General features: G+C 44.4%; 1 protein-coding gene across 4 annotated transcripts in view; it reads right to left on the bottom strand.

Moving 5' to 3' along the window:
* Positions 1-2187: 2187 nt before the first annotated feature.
* PARM1 (prostate androgen-regulated mucin-like protein 1) overlaps positions 2188-18027 on the bottom strand; it is a 101501-nt gene continuing 85661 nt past the window's right edge. The window contains exons 3-5 of one of the 4 annotated variants that reach the window (XR_003004410.1): positions 17948-18026; positions 5079-5960; positions 2188-4047 (exon numbers count right to left, since the gene is read on the bottom strand). Coding sequence is in view for 2 of the 4 variants with exons in the window: in XM_024754184.1 (XP_024609952.1) it covers positions 5876-5960; positions 17948-18026 (164 nt within the window). In the remaining 2 variants the exon portion in view is untranslated. Of the gene's footprint in view, positions 5961-17947; position 18027 lie in introns of all 4 variants that reach the window. The other 3 variants (XR_003004409.1, XM_024754184.1, XM_024754183.1) reach the window with 3 other exon arrangements.

The following is an 18027-nucleotide window of genomic DNA, read 5'->3' as shown; positions in this document are numbered from 1 at the left end:
AAAATGCTGGGTGACAGCGGGGGCCTGTGCTCTGGCAGAACTGGGGGGAGGGGAGGCAGTCTTCCCCTTGGCAGAGAACACTGCCCAGCAGGGCAGCAGGAGTCAGCAGAAAGGTGACAGTGCTTGGCAGGGGGTACGTGCTCAGGAGCTGACTGGGCTCGCTCTGGGCTCCATACCAGGCACCCTCGAGATGGCCCAAAATAGCTGAGGGGGACTTTGCAAGGGATCTGACAGTTTTAAGACCTGGGTTATATTTACATCAGATACCAGTCCCGTGGGTGGAAATGGCTCTGCTGACAGACAGACCTGGTTTGAATCCCACCTCTGCCACTTATTAAACTGTAAATGCTTGGATAGCAGGGGGCGTCGCATTCACTGTGGAGCACACAGAAGGATTCAGTCCATGCGTGAATGAATTTAATATCCTGGAACTTCAGTTTCCCCATCTGTAAGATGGCGAGAGCGTAATGACCCCTAAAGCTGATGCAAGGGTTACATTAGACAATTGCCCACAGGCACCTAAAATTCCTAGTGAATATACATTGCTTCTTTTGTTTTTAGTAAATATTCAGTGTCTTGCTTAAATAGAAACACATTTGTTGACTGGAACGGATTAATGCTATTTTAGTGAAGAAAATGTAGTCCATTCTACACTTGCCAAAGACTACATCCTTTTTTTTTTCGGTACGCGGGCCTCTCACGGTTGTGGCCTCTCCCGTTGCGGAGCACAGGCTCCGGACGTGCAGGCCCAGCGGCCATGGCTCACAGGCCCAGCCGATCCACGGCATGTGGGATCTTCCCGGACCGGGGCACGAACCCGTGTCCCCTGCATCGGCAGGCGGACTCTCAACCACTGCGCCACCAAGGAAGCCCCAAAGACTACATCTTTTTAAGAGAAGAGGTCATACCTCTTACAGGTGTTTTCCCAATCTGATCAGTGTTTTTCAGTGTCATTCATGACTCAGTCCTTTCTGACAAAAATCAAAATATAGCTACTGGCTATTGGTGCATACCGTTGAATATTAGGAGAGTAAAAGACTGAAGACAGGTTACTCAGTGATTGAAACAGATTATGACCTGACTTGGAAAAGCTATAATACAGGGAAAAAATTAATCTGGAACCAAAAATTCATAATATGTAAACACTACACATTATTATTAGGCTTTTTCTTTCTATACACACGTAATGTGTTTTCCAACCAATCCTGTTCGGGCAAGCTTGGAATAATGGAGTTGTTACTTGCTTTCGTGCCCATGGCAGGTCTTCGAGAAATGACCGAATGATCAACGGTGAAGGGTCTGTTTCACGTCTGGTTCTCTTTGTTCATCTTGAGTCCTCCCCAGCAATCCTCCATGCTGTGCCACTGGAAGCCAGGTACCTAAACATATTAAATCTGACCTCGATTTTAAATCCATCATCAAATCAACTTGCTCTAGCTTGCAGGTGGATCCGCTGCTCTCCTATGTTGCAAGATACATGGGCTTTGTTATTGCTGCGTTCTTCAGAATCAGAATAGTCTTTGGTTGGCTTCTGGAGGTGGAAATTATATTCTGGATGATTGAAATTGCTTGCTATTTAACTGTCGGATGGATGGGTATGCCGAATTATTTGAAGGAGAGCAAAGCAAGTATCAAATGTACTGCTACTGCCTTAACGTGACTTAACATGGATCACTAGCTGTTTATTGAATCAAAGTGTTTATTTTTATAACTATTTTATAAGGCATGGTCTACGGTTAAGAGTAAAATCATTGCTTGGAAGGTTTCTTCATTTCTGACATCCTTCAATTCTGTTTCAAGATCAGAGAGAACTTCCCACTCTGCAGAAAGTATTATTTATTGATGTGGGATAAATTTTCTCTAAGAACAAGCCAGGACTACTTTTTTTTTTTTTTTTTTTGCGGTACGCGGGCCTCTCACTGTTGTGGCCTCTCCCGTTGCGGAGCACAGGCTCCGGATGCACAGGCTCAGCGGCCATGGCTCACGGGCCCAGCCGCTCCGCGGCATGTGGGATCATTCCTGGACCGGGGCACGAACCCGTGTCCCCTGCGTCGGCAGGCGGACTCTCAACCACTGCGCCACCAGGGAAGCCCCAAGCCAGGACTACTTAATCCGAGCAGTACTGAGCATAGGAACCGAATGGCTTGAATAACAAAACATATCAAAATGTGAATCAACACTGTCAGATGCAAGCTTTTAAGAACTTTAATTGATATAATTATCATTAGTATGCAATACGTCTTACAACAAGTGTAGATACAATGAGATCAAATATCAAAGAACTTGCAAGTTTTTCCATCTTGAAATGATGTTGGCTAACTCACCCCAAAAAAGCAATCTGGCATTGGTCTCTTGGTTAGCACTATTACCAATATCAACTAGCACTTTAAAATCAAAGTTGAAATGGTACATTCATTTGCCAAAAAGAGATAAAAGGCAAAGAAGGTGAATCAACGTGCAAATTAGCATCTGGCCCGGTTGCAAAATTCATTTCCCAGATGCGAGGGATTGAACCATGTACCCTTGCAAGCAAGATAAAGGGCAAACAGATGACAGTAAACCAAAATCAACTCCACAAAGAACTCAGAAAACTTTGGGATGGTAAAGGCCAGGTCTACTGCTGTTAGCGTTCAGGTATCCATATGTGTTATCCTAACTCAATAGTCTGTGAGACCTATGTCCTGGGCCATCCTTTCATTCAGGGATGGAAACCATCCTTCATGGTCCCAGGAGTCAGGCGGCGGCACTGGGGGTTAGCTTGGAGTTGTAACAGCTGTCTGTATCTAGTTACTATACAGCTGTCGTTTCATAGATTTAAGTAAAAACAACACATCAGTCAAACAAGAAACTGAGATCACTTATACATTTATGTAATACTTAAAATGTCTATAAATAGTTTTCTCCAGAAACTGAATACACTGTAGACATGATTTCGTTAATCCTCACAACACATTTGTGAGGTAGCGTGGGGTGAGGTCCATAGGACAGCATCACGCCCGACTAAGAAGTGAAGACACAGACGTCCAGGGAGGGCAGGAGACTTCATTGGGGCCACGGTAAAAGAAAACAAACTTGAACCCCACTCTGTCATTTGCAATCTGTGACCTAGAAGAGGCTGCTGGCCTCTCTCCTGCTCTGACATTCTCTCTAATGCATTATGACTAGTCCGGTCCCTGGAGAGTACATGGTTGTTTTAGACCAACTGGAGCCATTTCCCTTAAGTAGGCCTGAACAGACTCGCTCCCTGAGGTAAAGGACGTCAGTTATTGGCATATATTTCAGGGGTGTGTGTGTGTGTGTGTGTGAGTGTGAGTGTGTTAAGCAATATTTGTTGAATGCAGTTGTTAACATTTTTGGCCAACTCAAAAATAGAAAAATGTACTTGGCAAAATAAGGTTCAACCCATCGGTATTTTACACTAACATAACAAGGAGTGTTAGTTTATGGGAAGCTGTCACCTTGCTGAATGCATCTGCCGTAGGTCCAGATCCCTCTCTCTACCTTAAGGATCCGGAAATTAATAAGAGCAACCAACCCATCAAGTGCTCTTGTACAACAGCAGCCTTGGTAGGGAAAGATGCTAGCTGAGTCAGGATTCCCTGGGAAGAGGCTGGTCCCTCTCACCCAGTATTTATGACTGAAGCAACACCTAGAAGACCACCTCTCCAAAGGTTCCTAATGGACGTTTTGTCAACACATCTGTGGCCGAGGGAGGAAAAAAACACATGGAATGTCCTGTCGTTGTTGAATTGTCCTTTGCCGAACCGAAAGCCTACAAAGGGGGTGAGGGTAGGAAAGAGGGATAATTACTCAGGCCAAGCATGGTCAGAAGGGGTACCCTTGGTCATTCCTGGCCATTTTTCTGAGAATGTCCACTTTCTCTGTCCGATTTCTTTCAGAGCGGGGGATTGGCACATCATGGAAAGTGTCACCGGCCCTAATGTCTCTGCCACCAGAGAAGTTTAGCCCAGCACGGTAGCGGCTGTTTTCATGTCAGTACTTTTGCTGGGCCACAGTGAGTGACAGGAGGAGTTGAGGGTCAAGTTTCTGGAAACGAAACAGAGTCATGGCAGCACGTCCAAGTTTAGAAATAAAATATGATGCAGTTTCAAGTTCTTTATGATAGCATAGGACACTATGACACATTCTGAAACAGAACCCAATGTATATTTTCTACGCTATGAAATCAGGACTAAAATGCCGGCTGCTAATACACAGGTGTTTCAGGAGGACAGGGTTAGAGCCATGAAATAAAGCTATCTAGAAAACACACAGAAATAAAAAGGCAACCATGCACAGCAAAAAACAACCCATCCGCCAACACTAAATACTTTTGAGATAAAAATTGAACGAATCGTTTCATTTAGGTAAAAGTAAAAACTATCCCTAACCTGGGGCGTCTTGTTTTGTCGCAACAAGCATCACAATAAATTAGGGTTTCTCACACTCGGCACTATTGACCTTTGGGGCCAGATAACTCTTAGTTGGGGTAGGCTATTCTGTACATCGTGGGATGTTTAGTGCCTCCATGGCCTCTACCCAGTGGTAGCACCCCCAGATCGTGACACTCAGAAAGTATCACCAGGCATTTTCAAATGTTCCCTGGATGGGGGAGGGGAAGCAAAATTACCTGCTGCTGAGAGGCACTGCTGGAAACGGATGCCCACAAAGATGATCAGCTCTTTCTCAAAATTCGTGACGCAGGATTTTAAAACTAGGTACCCAGGGGTGTCCATTTATCAAACAGCAGAATTAGTAAGGTAAACATTTGGGAAAAATAAACGGATCAATCACTGTGTCTGTACGGAAAAGCCTCACTGAGCAGCTGCAGACAAACTGGTGCCTTTAAAAAATTAACAGCAACAAGAACAACCCGTTTACAGCCTTTATCGAACAGACAGTAAGGCAGTGAACCAGTTGCTTTGTGGGTAGAAAGCAAGGAGTCTACTGGCTCCTTCAGGCAGTGGATGTCTCTGACAGTTACTGAGGGCTGCTCTTACCTTCCCTAATGAGGTACGCGGTGTATGTTACACGGCCCTTCCCCCCCACCCTCCTCAACGCCCCCATTGCACACTCACTTCACACGTCTCTCCCTTTCTTTTCTACAGCTCGCAGCCTTCTCCTGTGGAACCGCTGAAAGCTTGTGGGCTGGGGTCCCAGCTGCGGTTGACTAGAACAGGCAACCTCAGCAGAGACAGGTGTCCTGGAGGGGAGGCCAGGTAGCAGGCGGGCTGAGATCTGACAGCAGCCTACTACTCTGCCCCTCGGCCAGCTGGCTTCCCCACGGGCACCTTCTAGGTTCCTCTTTCCTTAATTAGGCAGCTAAGAAACTGGCATCCAGCTAGCAGAGCCGAGCAGGTGTCCTGTGGGACACAACCAGATAAATTGAGATTAAAAAGGAATCTGAGACACCCCTGCTTCCTTACCTGCAGGGCAAACTCCTCCCAGCACTCATTGCCTTTCCCCTCATTGAGACTTAATGTAATCTCCTAAAGAAAAGTTTAAGAAATACCACACACCGAAAGTTCCCCTAAAAGTGACCCTTGACGACACAACTTGATCCCTCTTCCTGTTTCTTCTCGCAGTGGGACCTGCGCTGGGTACAGACACCTCCACCGTGGCATCCGGCCTGGACGGCTTAGGGTTGGCCCATGTCAGCTGCATGTCAGACTCCACTCACTTTTAAATAATTTTCTTTCTTTCTTTCTTTTTTTTTTTTTTTTGGTACCAGAAAGGGGAAGTTGTAGCAGCCAGAGGAGAGGGAGGAAAACAAAACAACCACACATACAAAACAAGGCTTAGGATTGTCGCTTTCTACTGGATAAGCACTGATAAATAAAGACAGTTACTCCTCATCCCAGGCCACCGTCCTTTGTTAGGAGTCGTCGTACAGAGGATTGTTGTAGTCTCCCCAGGACCCGTAGTCGTGGTCATCCAAGAGCCTTCCGTAGGAGGAATGCCTGGTGGGAAGGAGAAGAAGGGTGTGCTTATTTGGAGAAGTTGCCCATCTGCGGACAGCCCCGTGCCCTGGGGCGTGAACCGGGGAGAGGAGACACAATCCTTCACTAGGACACCCCTCGGTAGCAGACGCACCAAGCCGGGAGGCCCCAGTCCGCAAACACCTTGTAAGTTATGACTGATCCACTGGGAGCCCAGCTGGGGCCTTCTGTTGAGATCAGCTGGCTCCTTGTCTCTCTCCTTGATCTCCAATGCTGGAGGAGGAAGAGGCCCCTTTTTCATGGCTATTTAATAAGAAGTAATGGGAAAGGGAAGGTTGCATTCCTGGCATTTTGGCTTAGGTCCCGGACTTCATCTTCCCTGAAATGATAACGACACAACCAGAACCGCTGTTGCTCTCACCACCCCCTCCTGACCTTTATATAATGTTTTATAATCTACAAAGTTCTTCTACGTTCCGTGTTCACTTGATCCTCAGAATAAAACCATGGGCCAGGTATTGTTCATCCTTACTTCTCCGATGAGGAAAACGGGGCTCAGAGATGTTAACTGACAGGCCCAAAGTCACCCAACTGAGCTATGAGTCGAACCCTCACCTCCGGGATCCGAACCCAGTTCTCTGAGCTCAGCTCCCTGGAGTCTGCTTAGCACCTTAGCTCAACGGCAATAGGGGTTTATCCGGCTTTGCTGGCTCATTCTGGCAAGCTGCTCCACAATTAACGTTATTTCAAAAAGAAACTGAAATCACTCTTCCGTTTGAAGCCTTTAAGTGGCCCGTCATCCCACATAGAGTCAAAGCCAAAGTCACTACGATGGTTTGCAAAGCCCTGCAGGGTCTGGCTCCTGTTGCTTTTCTGAGCAAATCAGCTACTATGCCAGTGCCTTTTGCTCGGTTCCAACCATACTGGCCTCTTTGCTCTCTCCTCTCATGCCTGACACACTCTTGCCTCAGGGTCATTGCACTTACTGTTCCCTCAGCTTGGAGCAATTGTCCTCCAGATCTCCACATAGCTCATTCCCTCATTTCCTTACATCTGCCCAAATGTCACCTTCTCGGGGAAGCCTTCCTTAGGAGCTCTATTTAAACTTGCCACTCCTCGCCCAAAGCACTCCCTGCTTAATTTTTCTCATAGCACTCACCACCTTCTAACATGCGATACAATTTACGTATTTACTTTGTGACTGCCTCTCTCCTCAAATTAGACTATACATATGGATTATTTGCCTGTTTTGTTTGTTCTTGCCTCTATCTCCAGCACCTAGAGGAGTAAGTCCTCGATAAATGTTTGTGGCAGAAACAGTGATAGGAAAAAATACATCCTGAACATCCAATCTGTTCACAAGGTGGGAGCTTCCTGGAAATGATTATGGCATTTTAAGAATAAAACCGATGACAGGATTTGGAGAACACCACAAAATGAGCATCTGGTGCCTCTGAGGTTCAGGCTAGCTTGTGAATTTTGACACCTCGCCACTGGAAATCAGGTAGGCTCTCTATAGTACAGGTGAACATACCCACACCCCCTAACTTTTTTCTCAGCTAGATATGAAAATTAAACAAAATGAAAATACAGCCCGAGAGGCACAAGAAGCATTTGCTATATACTTCTATCTGTTGCTAAAATAAGCGCTGTCACTCTTCTAAGCTTATTTACATCTGTCAGGTAGTTGAAAAGAGATGCTTGACGGGCTGGCTTCAGACTCTTAGCTTTCAAAATTCTGATTCCAGTCCCGAGGGCTGGCTCAGTTGACCCAGTCTATATACCCGGAAACTTCCACAATATAGTTTGTTTTCCCTGAAGACCCACACTCGTTTCTGTGGGTGTAAGAAGGAAAGAGGTCACAAATAACACACCACTGATCTACTGATGGGCAGGAATAGGGGAGGGCAGTGTTGGTAAATGAGGTCCCGCCCATCCATCGCCAACACTTCCCCCACACCTAAAACCTCCAATTCCAATCAAATTCTTTAATAGGAGGGTTGAGAAATGGAAGTTATAGACTGAACAAGTAGAAACCTAGGGATTACAAGACTGGAGCTGGGCCTAAGTTTCAGCATGACTTACTGTGACAAGTCTGGCCAAAAGGGACCCAATAGGCACCTTCTTTTATTGATAGGATACTCTGTCTCACCGCTGTGTGCTTTCTCACAGCATTTTTATATCTATCATATAATTTGATTCTCATAAAATGTCAGTTGAGCCTACAGATGTATGTCCTTGAATATATTTTTAACTCCCTGTTTCTTCATCTATAAAACGGAGAAACAAAAAAATTGCGTTAGGATTGGTGGGTGGATTAAATGAGGTAATGCATATAAAAGACCTGGCACGTAGTAAATGCACAATAAATGTTGCCCAATACTGCTTTTTAATTTTTATTATAATGAAGCTTACACAAGCGCATGACAGATCTGCAAATAGAAAAGGATACTGAGTGAAAAGTGCGCCTCCCTCACTTTCTCCAGGAACTCCTGAAACTATGCCCCAGGCATAGTTATAAAACCAGCTTCTTATATTATAACTTAAAAAAAATGATTATCATGCGAGAGTGGGGTTAGAGGATTAAAAATCTTCTGGGCGTCAGGTCTTACTGCTCGTGGTTATTGTAGGCAAGACTATTTGATCAGAGCTATACCTGAATCTGCTGTATTATAAGAGATGTCTACTAAACACACACTAGTAAAATAAAGGAAAAAGATGGAGCTTTCATTTTTCTTTGTCTTCTCATTTGAATGGACTGTGAGTTGAGCAAAATACTGATAAATGAGGGAAGCAAAGCAAGAAACAGAGATAAACCATGTTTGGGAGTATACTGAACCCGTAGGGCATGTTTTAATGTAATAATGACCCTAAACAAGAAGAACTGGGTGTGCTGGGATTTAAGCCAGGTTTGGATAAATCCTGTAATACTGTGGAAAGAGGAAGACAAACACATTTTGTGTGTGAGTGTGTGTGTGTGTGAGATAAGAAGAGAATCATTAATGATCACTTTAAACTATCTCTCTTGGTCAGAACCTCTTAAATCACGGCATGTTTTAGATGGAAATGGGGGAATTTTTCAGATTGGCATTTGTCAGGTCTAATGTGGTGAAAAAACTCCCACTCTCGGGGCTTCCCTGGTGGTACAGTGGTTAAGAATCCGTCTGCCAATGCAAGGGACACAGGTTCGAGCCCTGGCCCGGGAAGATCCCACATACCGCGGAGCAACTAAGCCCATGTGCCACAACTACTGAGCCTGAGCTCTAGAGCCCGCAAGCCACAACTACTGAGCCCATGTGCCACAACTACTGAAGCCCACGCACCTAGAGCCCGTGCTCCGCAACAAAGAGTAGCCCCCGCTCACCGCAACTAGAGAAAAGCCCTCACACAGCAACGAAGACCCAACACAGCCATAAATAAATAAATAAATAAATAAATAAATAAACAAAAAACCCCTCCCACTCTCAAGATTAAGAAGGTGGAGCTCGGACCAAGGGATCTGGAAGACTGTCACTGTGACGTACTGGGAGAGGTGGTACTAAAACTAAGGCCTGTTGGCTCTGTACTGCAAGGCTGCTGCATTTAATTTCAATCTTAAAAGCACTCTGTATGAATGACATCCTCGTCATGTCAAGGCAGTTTCATTTACTCCATTTCTTCATAAAGACCGGCACCCAGCAAGCCAGCATAGCTAAGTTTTCCATTTGTTGTGCGTTGGCTTCCTTAGACAGTAAACCTTCCGGGGGCAGACTACGTCTTACTTTGCTTCTCATTTTCTGAATGCCTGATATGTTGCTCTCAATGCGATGGTACTTTTATAAATACATGATAATAACTGCTTACATCCAGTAGCATATAAACAGTACACGGAGTAAATACACAGAGTTTACTTTGTCAATACCAGCGGGGATTAGTATGGCCTGTGGCAATTCATTGTGCCATATAACCATGGCAAAGTGAAAATACCTTATTAAAGAGGAGAAAGGGCCAAAGCCACCATTTTAACCTTAAAGATAGGAAGAGGAAAGAGAACTACAACTCAGTTTCTCCCGTGTGATGACACGGCTTTGAAGCACTCAGTATAGGCCCACAGTCCTTGTAAATCAATGACACTGTGCTTACTGTCACTATTCTTCTACTCTGTCGGATGATTTAGTTAGCTAAAAGCAGAACCTGAGGGGACAAAATAGGGAATGATTTCTGTGAAGCCCTTGCCTCATTGCTTCCTTCTCAAGTGGTTTTGCTCTAACAAAGCAACACTCCCCACTCCCCGCAGTCACCACTGGTGATGCTTTGTTGGTGACAACTGGTAAATGTGGTGTGACATTTATGGTTTGAGGCCTTCTCCACAACTGTGAAAAGGTACCTATTTTAAGATAGCTACAGCATCAATGCTTAATGGAACTCAACGCTCTTTGAAAATGAATGAGGTGTTTAACTTTTTTCTGTGTTGAGACAAACATATTTTAGAAAACACCTTCTCCTTTATAAGGGTCAACCCCGGTTCTCCAGCAGGTCTCCAACTTTGTTTATTACTACTCCTTCCAAAGTCCTCTCATCTCTAGTAAAGTGAGTCTTGCCATTCAATCACTGGTGCTTATTATGTGCTAAGAAGGAGAGTTATAAAGATGAATAAGATATGGCTTAGTGCTGGGAAAACACAACTGAACTTGCAGCTCCTTGGTCATTAGCCATTAGGCCTTAGGCTCTTAATCATCCATTAGCAAAGCTAGTTTGGTGCAGCTGTCACTGGCTCTTTTGTTTTCGTTGGTGGCTTTCTTTTTCTGATTGTCATTTCCCTGCCTGGCTCCTTTCATTTATTCATTGAAAAGTTATCATTGATCAGTCCTTATTTTGGGATTTGGGGAATACTTCAGTGAAGTAAGAGACAGAAATCCCTGTCCTAAGGGGGCTTACATTCTAATGGGGGAAGACACAATAAATAAGACATGAAAAATAATATGGCAGATGGTAATAAGTACAATAGAGGAAAATAAAGCAAGGAAGGGGAATGAGGGGTTCCATATGGGAAGTGGGGATTGTAATTTTGAATATGGTGATCGGGAAAGTCTCACGAAGATGTCATTTGAGCAGACACATAAAGGAGATGTGGATGAGCCATGGGGATGCCTGAGGCAGACCCTACAGACAGAGAGAACAGCACGTGCAAAGGCTCTGGGGCAGAAGCAAACAACACATCTGTGTGGTAGCTACTGACCTATAATTAAAAAAACTTTCTATATTGGGATGGTTTTAGATTTATAGAAAAATTGCGAAGATAGTACAAAGAATTCCCATGAGCCCTTCACCCACCTTCCCTTGATGTTAACATCTGACATAACCATGGCCCATTAGTCAAAACTAAGAAATTAACATTGTGAACTACCAATCTGAAGAAATCTGTGACCATTAGTGGTGAATTTATCTGCCCACAGTTAACCACTGCGAGTTAGTGGCAACAGTTAGAGTATCATAATTCAGTATCTTTAAATAATCACCTTTACTTTGAAGGGGCAGGTAAAATTTATTTTATATTTTAATATCACACTGGCAGACACTCATAACAGAAGAGGCCCGCACGTCGGAACACCTGCCTATTTGTCAACAAGTTCAGAGTCACGAGATAACTAGGGGAAATCTATGGTTTAACAGATTCCCATCGCTTCCCCTTCTCTAAACCTAGTTTCTCCTGATCTGGAATAAACCAACACTGCTGCTGCACCCCAAACTTTCTTACCCAGAATCATTCACTCAGCCAGCAAGTATCTATAAAGCAACTCTTATATGTCAGGTGTTGCCAGGGGCTCTCTGACCTTCTAGTGGAGGAGACTGGCAGTGGACGCAATGATTCCAGTACAGGGAAGTGAATGGTACGAAGGAGGCATGGGCAGCATGAAACTCACTGTGGAGAGGGTGAGGGTGGGAGCTTCCCAGAGAAGATCTCTCTTGAGCTAGACAACTTGGAATTAGCCAGATAAGTAAGGGGTGAACCAAACACCTCTGGCCAGGGATCAGTACGTTCAAAAAAAACAAAGGCACGAAACAGCAGAGCATTATACCTGGGAAACTTTAGAGCCAAGTGTGTTTGGAGTGTTGGGAGGAAAGGGTAGAGTGGGGTTACTCAAAGTCTGGTCCTTGGACCAGCAGTACTGGCATCACCCGTGAGCTGGTGAGAGCTGCCACTGCATGGGCCCCACCCTGACACACTGAGTCAGAACTTATGGGGCTGAGACCCAGGAAACTGTGTTTTTAACAAGCTCGTCCACTGGTTCTTTTTGTTTTTTTTTAAAATAAATTTATTTATTTATTTTTGGCTGCTTTGGTTCTTCGTTGCTGTGCGGGGCTTTCTCTAGTTGTGGCGAGCAGGGGCTACTCTTTGGTGTGGTGCATGGGCTTCCTATTGCGATGGCTTCTATTGTTGTGGAGCACAGGCTCTAGGCACGTGGGCTCAGTAGTTGTGGCTCGTGGGCTCTAGAGCGCAGGCTCAGTAGTTGTGGCGCACAGGCTTAGTTGCTCTGCGGCATGTAGGATCTTCCCGGACCAGGGCTCGAACCCGTGTCCCCTGCATTGGCAGGTGGATTCTTAACCACCACGCCACCAGGGAGGCCCTCGCCCATTGGTTCTTATGCACATTGAAGTCTTGAGAATCACTGAGGTAGAGAATCAAGTCAACTAGACCTACAGAACGCCAGAAGCTGACCGGAAAAGGTCAACCTGTAGCTAGCAAACACTAGAAGATCTTAGACTTCATGGCTGGCTCTTTATGGGCCTAGTTTTTCAACCTAACAACAACCAGGAAGAATCCAGTTGTAGAAAATGTCATCACTAGAAAGACTTAAAGCAAAACAGGTGACTTCTACAAAGATGTCTTAAGGGCCAGGCCCTGTTGTGTCTACAAATCAAGATCACATTTATTTTTGTGAAGGGAACAGCTGTGTTGTCTGTCTGGGCTACCAGCACACCTAATTATAGCAGCATCCACGTTGCTGGCGATAGCAGATATGGTCTCCTGCCCAGGAGATTATCTCGTGGCTGAGCAGTTTTGAGCCAACTTAAACAAAACACAACGGACTTACCTCATTCTTCAATCATCACTAATTAAAGACAACCTTCTGCTAGAGGCAGGCGGGGCTTTTGCTTTCTTTCAAAGTTGCCCTGGAATAAAGATTTCTCAGAGATAGCTTCTATTAATGAATGTATAATGTGGATGCCACTTCAGAGGCGTTTAAAAAAAGCACAATTGAAATTGCCAAGATGGAACATGGAAGTCTGCACGTCAACAGGTAATTAGAAAACGGAGCTTCTGTGCCGTCTTCCTCCTCCTCCACCTCTCCTCTCTCCTTTGAATCCCTGATGCCTACGGAACGGGGCTGCTGGTGGCTACAGTTTACTGAGCACCTAAGTAGGAAGCGTATGATGACAATTACAACGAGGACAGCAGTTGGCCCTTCCATGGCCCTCACTTCAACCCCGGAACTGCGTGTTTACCTGTATCATAGTTTAATCCTCATAACAAGCCTGAGTTAGGTATTAGTATTCTAGTCCTATTTTACAAACAAGGAAAGTGAGTACAGAGTGATTGATGAACTTGCCCTAGAGTCCACATTCTTTACCATGTTATACGGTCTTTCCAGGTCATCTACTTCATCTTCAAGACAACCTTGGAAGATAGGTGTTATCAGCTCTATTTTTGCAGGTGAAGAAATGAAGGATCAGGGAGATTATAAATTTGCCCAAAGCCACCTAAATAGTAAGTAGAAGGGTAAGTAGAAGGGTCAGTATCGAACCTGATTGCAAAGCCCACGTTCCTCCCTCCACCCCACATTGTTGCTGGCTACAGTGCGGGGGTGGATAGTAGAAAAGAGCCTTGGAAGGTTCTGGGCAGTTCATTTTTATAAATTGCATCCAAAAGCGGCTTAGGTTAGAGTGCCCTTTTTCTGGTGGTGAGGCTGCCCTTTCAAGCAGATCTTCTTTTGCCTTTGCCGGGACATCGGCTGGGCCTGGGGTGATAGGGCATGGTTGCAGGCCAGAAGCTAATGGTTCCCTCATGGGCTGTGATTTCAGTCACTTGCTGCTCCAGCCAAGTGAGCTAAAAAAACCACAGACAACATACCTCTGTCATGTTATTGTTCTCCGAAATGTGGGACAATAGGAATGGAGGAAATTTCCAGCCAAGGCAAAACTCAACCTTAGGTACACACACACACACACTCAGTTGTCAATTGAGCCAAGTGTATTTTTGATGAATGATTAGTGGGGCTTTCCAAGAATCTGGCAAAATAACACTTGAAGGGGTTTCAGCATAGCCTTGAGATGCATAAGAGCTATTAACCTCCTTATGTTATCATTTTTCCAAAATAATTACCAGAGCAGCAGAAAGAGGTTTTCCTTAGGGGGTTTCTAAACAGGGGTCTGATCACTTTATCCATCCTTAAGTTTGTAGTGCCAAAGATAAATAACAAACCTTATACTTACACCATGGGGGCCTTTCTACATTAAGAGGGAGGAACTACATTACAGGGGAGAGAAACAACAACTAGTTCAATTTAATCATTCACTGAATTTATCTAGTGATGAGAATGCTTGGAGAAAAAATATATTTAAAAAAATTTTTTAAATTAAAAAATTTTTTTTATTTAAAATTTAAATAATTTTTTAAATTTTAGAATTAAATTTTATTTAATTTTTTAAAATTTAAATTTAAAATTTTTTAAAATTTTTTAAGTAAAATGTTATACAATTTTAACCAGCACTCATTAAAACCAATTTTAATGGCATGCTAACAAAATTTTCCAAACCCAGTAAGTTCTGAGATGGCAGAACTGTGTCTCATGACTGATGTGACCCCATTGCTTAGAAGAGTTCCTGGCACATGGCTAATGCTCGGTAACTATCTATTGATCAGCTGTCCTACTGGCGTTCCTTCCAGCTGACCACTTTGATGATGATGATGGCAGTGCTATGTACTTGGGAAGCAGCATTCATTAATCCTTCCAACGATGCTACCAAGTAGTTAAAATTACGGTCCTCATCTTACAGAGGAGGGTAAGTGAGGGATAGTGAAGCTCTGTTACATGCCCAGGTGATGGTAGAAGCTGCTAGAAAGTGGTAGGGCTGAGATTGGAACTGAGATCTCCCTGCTCCTGGAGTCTGAGTTCTTAGTCACTGTTCTAGTCTGTCTGTCTATCATCAGTGGTAGGCTTCAGGTGGTGAAGTTGAGTTCTTGCCTGGAGTCAAGAAGAAGAGTCCTGAGGTTATTTTAACATCATTTCTGGCAAGTGTGTGGCGAGAAGGAAGTGTTTCTATTTTGTTCCATACACTGTGGAGGCATTTTTGGTGACACAGCCCTTTGGAACTTACCACTGGTGATTCCAGAATGTCTCTAAAATTTCTCTGTAAGTTCCTTTCTTTGAGCCCCACCCAGAATCTCCCAAACACAAAGAGAAACTCTGTTACAAAGTGGGAATGAGGTACCCAGACTAGTTCATAAAAGCCAATTTAACTAATAATTAAAATACAGTGTATCTACCGTGATAAACTAGTAATTAAGCCAGATGGAAAAGGGTAGCATTCAGTAAGCTATAATTCATGAAACTGTTCGATGCTCAAGGAAATATAGACTTAATGAAGAGAAAGATTGTTTTTTTAATTTGAAGACCACTGGATCCTTTCATAAAGGCTTTTAGACACAGGTAATGCTAGCACTTTAATTCCGTTTTCTCTTTGAAACCTGGCTTTCGTGTTCTTTGTACTTTAGGTAGGGGTGATATTACAAGGCACTCTCATACTTGACACCAGTCATTAGATTGATTTTGTTCATGTGTAGAACAAAAGATGGAGGGAGATAAAAGGGAAGGGGGAGGGGAGGGTTCCCCACTGGGCGCTGGTCTGGGCTGGGGTGACCGGAGGAGATGAGAGAGGGCAGCAGAGGGGATGTATGTGCAGAGATGAGAAACTAAATACGTGAGCTCATTTGTAATGAGATGGATAGACCTAGAGTTTGTCATACAGAGTGAAGTAAGTCAGAAAGAAAAAGACAAATACCGTATGCTAACACATATATATGGAATTTAAGGGAAAAAAATGTCATGAAGAACCTAGGGGTAAGACAGGAATAAAGACGCAGACCTACTGGAGAACGGACTTGAGGATATGGGGAGGGGGAAGGGTGAGCTTTGACAGGGCGAGAGAGAGTCATGGACATATACACACTAACAAACGTAGTAAGGTAGATAGCTAGGGGGAAGCAGCCGCAAGGCACAGGGATATTAGCTCGGTGCTTTGTGACAGCCTGGAGGGGTGGGATGGGGAGAGTGGGAGGGAGGGAGACGCAAGAGGGAAGACATATGGGAACATATGTATATGTATAGCTGATTCACTTTGTTATAAAGCAGAAACTAACACACCATTGTAAAGCAATTATAACCCAATGAAGATGTTTAAAAAAAAATAATAATAAATAAATATGTGAGCTCCACGTGGGGAACCAGGACACGCCTCTTGAGGGAGAAGCACAGCTGTGATGAGAAAAAGTCAAGAGTGTGCATGTGTACACAATCGTGCCTGTGTGATTGTGTGTTCTTACGTTCAGTTGTGCATTTATTCAATCTATCGAGCATCTTCTTTATGCCAGCTCTGTGCTCACAGATAAAGTCTGGGTCCTCAGGCAGTTCACATTTTTGTGGGGAAAAGAGACAAAAGACAAGTAAACAAGCATATAAAAAAAAAAACCAAATAAAATCACATACAGTGAAAACAGCCAGGATGAAACTAATTGAGGCACTAGGAGAATAGATAACAAAGGCACCAAACTGGAAGGGAAGTCTCCCGGAGAATGTGACTCGAAAGCCATGTATGAGGAAGAACTAGAAGAAGAACATTTCAGGGAGAGGGACCAACAAGAACCAAGGGCCTGGAGAGACAAAGTACCTGGTATGTTCTAAGAACTGGATGGAAAGCCAGTGTGACTGCAGCTCAGTGGTTAACAGGGAGAGAAATGTGTGATGAGCAAAAAGATGTGGCAGGGTGGGTCCATGAAGGAACTCACGCCAAGGTGAAGGGTCAGTTTAATTCTAAGGGTGGGGGAAAGCCACTGGGGGCGTTTGAGGGAGGGAGTGACAGGTCGAAGGAGCTTCCACAAAGATGGGCTTGGCTGTTGGGAGGAGAACGCATTGGGGGGTCAGGGACCAGTTGTGCTCATCACGGTGGCATGTGTCCTCCTGTCCCTGTTATAGGCACTGGGCAGACTGGGGAACCAGACAGCCACTTGCCTTTTGGCATTTTACAGCTGGAAGGACACTCAGTGTGAGTAACGTGGTTTTTGAGAGTTTTGATTTTACAGACGGTAGACGACAAAAGTGGAGGGCTCACAGGGTACTGCAACTTTCTCTTTGGCTAAAGAAAGTAAAAACTCAACTACCATCTGTGATCACATTCTTTTCATAAGAGAAAGGATATTTTAAAACCCAAACTATAAGGATATAATCTCGGGGGGAAAAAAACCCAATTTTTGTAGAAAACACTACGCTTTCCTTGTATTTTCAACATTTTGCTTTAGAAGCGGTGAGAACCTCCTTCCAGGCTGGGTACACACTCCCACATCAGTGTTCAGAACATCAGTGTTTTGGAACCATTGAGCCTGCCTATCTCGCCCATTTCACAGGTGAGACAAAGTGAGGCTCAGGAGACACGTGGCTTTCTCAGGGTGATGATGTGAGTTAAGGGCAGAGGGCCAAGGCCCCAGTCCCCTCACTCCAGATTCATTCTCCTTCCATTACATCATCACGCTGTACAGTCCGGATGATTTCTTCTGCTTTGCCAACTTTCAGATACTGCCCCATCTATTCCTGTCCAGGGTGCAGTACGCCGGCCATTTTCACTTCCCTGCCAAGATTTCTGAGAGCTGAGATACTTATGAAGAAACAAGAACTCAGCAAAACAGCTCACAGCCCAGAGCCTGATAAAAAGGAATTACATTCTTTATAAAGAAGAGGAGGGTGGTGTCTTACCTGATCTTTAGATAGGCTGCAACTCCAAACACCAGCAACACCACAGCAATGACTGTCACCGTAATGGCGGCGATGCTGCC

This window comes from Neophocaena asiaeorientalis, unplaced genomic scaffold (assembly GCF_003031525.2).
Source record: "Neophocaena asiaeorientalis asiaeorientalis breed wild unplaced genomic scaffold, Neophocaena_asiaeorientalis_V1.1 scaffold148, whole genome shotgun sequence".
NCBI lineage: Eukaryota > Metazoa > Chordata > Mammalia > Artiodactyla > Phocoenidae > Neophocaena > Neophocaena asiaeorientalis.
The sequence above is the reverse complement of the archived record's forward strand: the minus strand, read 5'-3'. Positions and strand labels throughout refer to the sequence as shown.